Source organism: Rhodamnia argentea, chromosome 10 (assembly GCF_020921035.1).
Source record: "Rhodamnia argentea isolate NSW1041297 chromosome 10, ASM2092103v1, whole genome shotgun sequence".
Classification (NCBI taxonomy): Eukaryota; Viridiplantae; Streptophyta; class Magnoliopsida; order Myrtales; family Myrtaceae; genus Rhodamnia; species Rhodamnia argentea.
In genome coordinates, this window is record NC_063159.1 from 11,859,697 (window position 1) to 11,867,409 (window position 7,713).

The following is a 7,713-nucleotide window of genomic DNA, read 5'->3' on the forward strand; positions in this document are numbered from 1 at the left end:
ATGGCGGCGGGCAACGACAACTACGAAGCAGCGATAGCAACGCACGGGGAGTCTACGTCGGGGCGGTAGCGACGCACAAAGGAGATGGTGACGCACAAGAGCAAAGCTGGACCTGAACCTTTTTTTTTTTTTTGCCTTTCAGAACTCTCGAACGTTCTCAATTTTCCTCCCCCCTCCCACTTGTGGCCGTGAGTGTTCTTTTATAGGCGAGGATGAATTTGGATCAAAGAAAGAAACAAAAGCTTCTTTCCTCTTGGGAATGCTTAAAGATATATTTAAGCTTTCCTCTCTATCTTCACCATGGCTCATGCGTATCTTTTCTGGAAATCAAATCTCTTAAAATCTGAACGCCAGCCTTGCGAGAACCTTTCCTTGCGTCTCCTTCAAAGTAAATATATGAAACCTCGAGAAATAATCTCCTCCGCTACCAATTTGATTTGTTTGTTCATATCCTTGCGTCTCGGTCAAATATTCTTCTCTGTTAACCCAATCTTGGCCCCCGATCAACTACGCCAAATTACACTGGCCTTTCAACTACCCCGTGGCGCTCACCATTTTTCCTACAATGACCCAAACATATATATATCTATATATGTATATTTTAAAAAGACCTGTAATACACTAGTTAATTTTGATCACCGTGGGCTTAATCGTGCAACTTTCGGACTCAAATCCTGCTCTAACAGATAATTAAATAAAAACCTTAGTCTTTTAAATTTGAGCAAAAGCGGGCTGATCTAAGTCTAAGAGTGGGTTTAGACCCCTCTAAGAATTTCGGCACACTCTCTAGCCTTAGTCGAAAATTTCAGACTAAGTTTGGTCCTGTCGTTATGTTCGATTAAGCTCCATTGACTCAACTCTACAATAATGCACGATCGACGAAAAATAAATATACAATGCACGAGGAATTAATTTTTTAGTGAGAACTATGACTCGTTCTCATTTTAATAAAAAAAACAAAATTTAGGTGTCAATAGTCCTGAACCTCGGATCAAATGAGGGGACTCACGTATGGTACTAAATCTAGTCCATGGCAGCTAATATTAAGAGGCGGATACAGTCAACGATAGACACGCAACTTGTGATCCAGGTCTCCCTAATTTTCGCGCGATCGTTCATCGTGAGAGAGAGTCTTGTTTATGTCGATTACAATGTAAGATAGCTGCTACGGAAGACAACAACGATGGCACCCAGATGCGTCATTTTTGCCCAGCACTTGCGTACGCGAGTTGGTTATTGTCTTGCAAAACGGCTGGCCACGCCCGTCAAAAACAAGAAAAGAAGAAACCCTAACACAACACTCCTTCTTGAGCTCTCGTAGCAAACAAAACGTCCACACCTTTTGAGTTTCTTATTATGTGTATAATATAGAGAAGTGGGTACAATGTAGGACAGCATAAGACAAAACAAAACCCCATTTTTATAAACGTGCTGCTTTTATTGGGTCTCCTCCGACGTATTGGATCGTGCGTGCACTTGGTCACCGTGCATTTCCAGTGCTGTCGCACATCTTATATTAGCCGCTTTATTTGTATTCACTCCCCTCCTCAGTATGGTCCTGCCCGTCGTCTTCGCCCGATATCTCCTCCAAGGACCGCCCTTTGGTCTCCGTCACCAAGAACGTGCAGCAAAACCCTAGCATGTTCGTGAACGCCATGAACATCATCGCCCCGCGGATCTTGGGCGTCGTCTGGTCCAGAGTGTACGTCTGGACCCCGAAGGCGCCGACCAGAGCCCCCGCCTTCCCAGCTGCTGCGCTCATGGCGTGGCACGTGGACCTCACCCGGGTGGGGAAGAGCTCCGCGGGCAGGACGAAGGTCGTGCTGTTTGGGCCGAAGTTGGCGAAGAAGAAGGTCAGCCCGTACAAGATTGCGAACAGCCATGCCTCGTGCTTGGCCGGGTCCTTGAGGTCTCTGTATTTGATCCCGATGGCAAGCATGAAGACGGACATCATGAAGAAGCCGACGAGCTGGATCTTGAACCGCCCCAATCTCTCTATGAAAAATACAGTGAACCAGTAACCGGGGAATGTGCCGAGCAGCGCGATCTTAAACATGCCTTTCGAGGTCATGAAGACTTCACGAACAGCACCCATTTGAGTGGCCTTCGGTATGAGACCCATTGCCGGGAGAATGTCCTTTTGGGTCAAGTTTTGGCTGTAGAAGGCGATGTCTAGTAAGAACCAAGTGCTCATTGTGCCTATTAGGTGCCAACCGTGCTTCTCCCAAAAGGCACTCGAGAACAGTTTGTACTCGTTAGCCGTCCTGAATTGCGACACCTTCTCTTGCTCCTCTTCAAGTTCCATTTCAAGGACTCGGCCCATGTCTATCGCGGCCTTCTTCGCGTTCCCCTCGACGAGGGCCGTGTAGCGTCCCGTCTCGGGCATCTTCATCCGCCAGTAGAAAGTGAGAAGAGCAGGCAAGGCGCCGATCATGAGCACGATCCGCCACAGGTAATCTGCCTCCGGCTGAGCGACGAAATACGGCGCCTTGTCGAGCGGATCGCCCGGGTACAAGATGAGGAAGAGCCACGACAGGGTCATGGAGACGAGGCCGGCAAAGATGATCCCCACGCCTTGCATGGCGAAGACCGCTGCGATGAAAGAGCCACGCGTCTTCTTATTCGCGTACTCTGACATGATGGTCGCTGACAGAGGGTAGTCACCACCGATGCCGAAGCCAAGCCAGAACCGGAAAAAGCAGAGGGTCCCGATCACGGACTTGCTCGTGGACCCGAAGGAGAGGCCGGAGCAGATGGCACAGAACGCCATGAGGAGTAGGGTTATACCGTACACCTTCTTCCGGCCAAGCTTGTCGCCAAGGTACCCGAAGAAAAGCTGGCCCAGTAGGGTTCCGATCAGGGCCACACCGGTGACGGCGTTGTTGATCCTGTGGGGGAGCTTACCTGGTGCATTGTCGTTGAGATCGGCATAATAGATACGACCTAAGAGCTTCGAAACGGTGGAGATGCAAAAGAGGTCGTACGCATCAGTGAAAAACCCCATGCCGGCGATGACAATCGCCGTGAAGTGATACCATTGTGTGCGAGTGTTGTCGAGAGCCTGGATCACCGCGAGCTTGCTCGCCATTGATGATGGCCTTCGCTATTAGGGTTTGCGAAGGATGGTTGTGCTCTTTGGTTTCTCTGCTGCCTTGTAAAGTTGGCTTCGTTATATAGGATATGCGTATTGAAGCGACCGACGTGGGACTTCATGATCTTATCGGATGGCGGGGCGAATAGACCTAAGTTTTGGGAGGGGACAACAAGAAGCTCGAGTTTGGCATTTTAATGGATATTCCATTTAATTCCCTTTCTTATATGCTTATTAGATTAGACATAGGTATATGCTTCAGCATTTGCTTATGCACATCGGGAGACGTACGATGTTTCCTTCATTGTATGATTCCTTGCGATAAAACTAGTTGTCAAACCATGTCCATATCATGTCGGAGAAAATGAAGAAACGCTGCTCCATAAAACTAGGGGATATGTTTATTAGGAGTCCTAAAACTTATCACCAAAAAATAATTGAGTCCTAAAACTTGCAAAAAGTGCAATCGAGTCCTAAAACTTGTCAAATTAGTGCAATCGAGTTTTTTCGTTAACTCTGTCCAATTTGGCTAACGAAAAATGCTGACGTGAAATTTTTAAATATTTTCTCTTTCCTACGTGGTGATGACGTGGCTAAAACGATATCGTTTTGGCCCAAATGTGATTTTTAATGTAATTTTTATTTAAATTAATTTAAAAAGGTATTAAAAAGAAAGATCTTGAACCAGCCCTCGTAGTTGCCGTTGTTGCTGCCGCACCATTGTCGCGAAGGGTCGGCGATGGTGGGGAAGAGGTCGTTGGACCCCAACCTTGGGCGAGGATCGGCTGGCCCTTGGTTATAATCATTCGGGTAAATTTTGCAACGGGAGCATGAGCTTAGGGGGTCAACAGTCGTCCCCGACCGAAGCTGAAATCCAGCCATGGAAGCCTTGGCTCGCGATCGTTGCCTCCTTCTCTCTCTCCCTTGCCAGCGCTTTGTCGTCTCCTTTCCCTCTGGAGGCTTGGGCGAGGACCGCCGACCCTCGCCTCTAGATGAGGGCCAGCCGGCCCTTGCCTGAGGTCGGCGTTGCAACGCCCTCGTTGTTGGTTGAAGTTCTATTTTTTTTTTCTAGCACTATCATTTCTTTAGAAAAATACACTTGATTTCTATTGAAGTTTGTTGTCCCACATCGCCTGACAACATGTCTAATATATTCTTTATATTCATATGGTCTCCCTCCACCTATTAGCTTAAACTTTTGGGTTGGACTTTCTAACATGGTATTAGAACAATCTCTCTCTCTTCATTAATTCCTCTCGGTGGTTGCTGTGAAGTTATTAGCTTCTTCTGGATGAGAGAGAGATAAAGAGAGAGACTTTATATTGAGAAAAGCAAGATCATCAAGACCAATTTTCATTTGGTGAAGGAGGAAACATCTGGCTTTGGATTTGGTTGGTTCTCCCAAGTTTCATCAAAGGTTTTGTGTATCACCGGGTCGACCCAAGATTTGAGTAGAAGCTGAAGTTCTTGTCCTATTTGTTTTCTTGATTTGGTGGGGGGTGGGGGGACGAAGGAACTATAGGTGGCGATAGCAAAAGCATCATCATCATTAGCAGAAGCAGGAGACGAAACCAAGTCTCCAGTATAAACCCCAAGAAAGAGGGGCTGACCTTGCAAGATCGTTGAAGCAAAGCAAGAGGAGGAACAGCAACAAGAACAAACAAGATTTAAAAAAGAAAGTAATAAAAAGTCCCACGAAGGAGAGAGAAATTAATTTTAAAATTCCACGTCGTTAGTCAAGTTGGACGGAGTTAACGGAAGGATTTGATTGCATCAATTTGACAAGTTTTTGGACTCGATTGCATCGTTTATAAGTTTTAGGACTTAATTACATTTTTGCGATAAGTTTCAGGACTTTTAGTAAACATAACCCTAAAACTAGCCTAATGTAAACTCTCAAATGCCTAAAGACAGGCCAACCCTTCGCAGACATTAGGCGACACTTTGTTTTAATGGGCGGCACTCGTAACTAGTGTATATCTTCAAGGAATAATGACGCAAATGGTCCCTGAATTTTGGCTCAATGTGTATTGTGGTCCTTGAATTTTAGTTCAATTTGCAATGCGATTTTTGTATTTTTAATCTGTTTAATGTGGTTCATTAACTTTTGATACATGTTCAATTTAGTACGGAAATTTTTGATGTTTTCATTCCATTAATTCAAATTTAGCTACAATATTAAACATTGTCATACAATCCAAGGACAGCGTTGAACATGTATCAAAAGCTTACGATTAAAAGTTTAGTGACGAGATTGCACATTGGACTAAAGTTCTGGGATAACAATAAACACATTTAAAATTCATGGACACCACTTTACAAATTGGGCCAAAGTTCGGAGACATTTTGTGCCATTCACCCTATCTTCAATTATCGCTTTGTCAACGTATGGCGAACAATTTAAGAACTATGAAACATAAAAAGAAGGAAACCGGGACCCTTAATAATTAACCAATCGAATCTTTGAACCTTGTTCGAAACAATTCTATCAAATTATAATAGTGTTGACACAAGTGTGCTCTTGAGCAACAAAATTTCTTGGTGTTGCGATTGTATTGTTGCCTGATATTGTTTTCGTTATGTTAAGGTTTATGCCGACAGAAGCGAAAAAGATGCTTAGGGTACGTTAGTTTCGCTGAAAGTTTCATGATAAAGAAAAAGATGAAAATCTTTTCGAAGGAAAATGCTTAGTTTTCATTTGTTTGGCGATTTAGCATAAGCAATCTCCTTCTTGCCATAAGAAGAAGTCGTTTTCTCCAAATCTAAGCTTGTCGAGTTCGGTCCCCTCCTCCTTTTCCGTGCCTCCGTTACTTCTTTCGTGACGCTTGGAACGACGAATTGGTTGTGTCCATCTCACGCTGTCGATAGGTTTTTAGGTACTAAGAAGAACAACACTTCTATTTGTACAAGGAAGGTGTTTTTCCTCCATCACCGGTTGAAGGAATCCTCCCACCACATCTCCAGCTAATTATGAACGTCACTCCAATTATGTTTACTTGAGTTTGGTGCAGGTGGTCTGCAAAATACGTACCTCACCGATCGAAAGAACAAAAAGTGGCGATATTTTTCTCAATCCGTACCTCTGATTGGAGGTTTATATAAATCACGAAAAACGACTGCAAGCAAAACTAGCCGAGATTAAATTCGAGCAGCATCTATGCACGTAACTTACCAAACGGAGTCGTGGTTGGCGGGAATTTGAGAGAACATGGCCCCGAAATTATAGAATTGAGGAAAAAAAAATCTCATAACTTTAAGGGCGCGATAATTGACTTGAATTGATAGGAATGTTTCGTTGTCCACTATTCCGAGAGCATCGAAACTTTACTATATTTCAAAATAAAATAAAATTGATAGCCCATGAAGCCCAAAAACGACGGGTATCCACAAGGAAAGCCCGTCGGTATTGGGCCGTCACGTGACTTTCCAGGCCCCATGGGCATTCCCCCAATGATCCGATCCTAATCAATGTAATCATTCAATTGGAAAGATGGGACGTACTCGATTGCCAATCGATTGCAACCGCGGTTCGGTTCAGACGCACCCGCCCCAACAACGGTCGCAGGAACAGCAGGAGTCTGGAGATGGGGGACATCCCATAAAACCGGCGGGGCCCGCGAATCTCCTGCGCGATCAAACCCGGTCGGACCCCACCTCCACAGCCGATCGCGACCGCTCATGTCCCCCGCAAAACGCCCGAAGATCCTGCCCCCTCCCCGATACACGAGAGTTCTCGTCAAAAACATTGACCCTTTTTTTTTTTTTTTTAAAATCGTGCGGTAATAATTAGTTTGACAGAAACTAGGAGAGCAGTGGAGAGAGACTCTCCGTGCTTCTGGTACGACGTGCTAATATCTCTGAATTTTATAAAACACCCATAACTTTAATTAACTAATTTACTCATCACCCGTCGTATAATCGGCACGTCGTTGTATGATGAAATATGTATAACACATTGCATAAAGATAAATTCGATGTTTCCCGAACTCATTTGCTCACCGGCATTCGCTCTCGAGTGCCACCGACAACACGCGTTTTCTTATAATTTCTTACATCGCGACAAGAATTGCAGTAGGGCGTGTGATTTGGAGATAGCCCGGGCTCGACAAGCCTTGCCGATTCTGGCACGGTAACATTCGGCGTCATCGGCGGACATCCCGTATCGGCTCCTCCCACCCCATATCAAAAGAGAGGATTGTTTTTACGTTGGTCGAGAGAGCGAGAAGAGGATCATGACTTCTCAACAGAGCGTTCATAACTTATCATGGCGTGAGATCCTTTCTTTAAGAGCAAGAACGTTAGGCGAGCCAAACCGGCAATACCTCATGCCGAATTGCACCCAGATCCCGGCATCGACACCGTGTACCTTGCGTATATTAACAAATCGCATTATTTAAGAAATACCATATGATGGCGTTAGAGAGAGAGAGAGAGAGAGAGAGAGAGAGAGAGAGAGAGAGAGAGGCAAGTGGAGCATTCCCTGCATGCATGCAAAGAGATGTTGGTAGTAATGCCTCGGCTCACACATTGCGTGGTCGAATTGAATGAGGTCTGCAGACTGGGAGAGTGGGGGCTACAATGGAATGAATGAGACAGCTTTCTTGGCTTTGTTTCGCCTCTTT

General features: G+C 45.2%; 1 protein-coding gene across 1 annotated transcript; it reads right to left on the reverse strand.

Annotated features, from left to right (window-relative positions):
* Positions 1 to 1,525: 1,525 nt before the first annotated feature.
* On the reverse strand, positions 1,526 to 3,181 carry LOC115753889 (low affinity inorganic phosphate transporter 4-like). The gene has a single exon (XM_030692742.2). The coding sequence runs from the start codon at positions 3,086 to 3,088 to the stop codon at positions 1,526 to 1,528; it is 1,563 nt and encodes a 520-aa protein (XP_030548602.1). The 5' UTR covers positions 3,089 to 3,181.
* Between the last annotated feature and the right edge of the window lie 4,532 nt (positions 3,182 to 7,713).

Excerpts from the sequence above, each read along its gene's own strand:
- LOC115753889 (XM_030692742.2), bottom strand. The coding sequence starts at position 3,088 with ATGGCGAGCAAGCTCGCGGTGATCCAGGCTCTCGACAACACTCGCACA.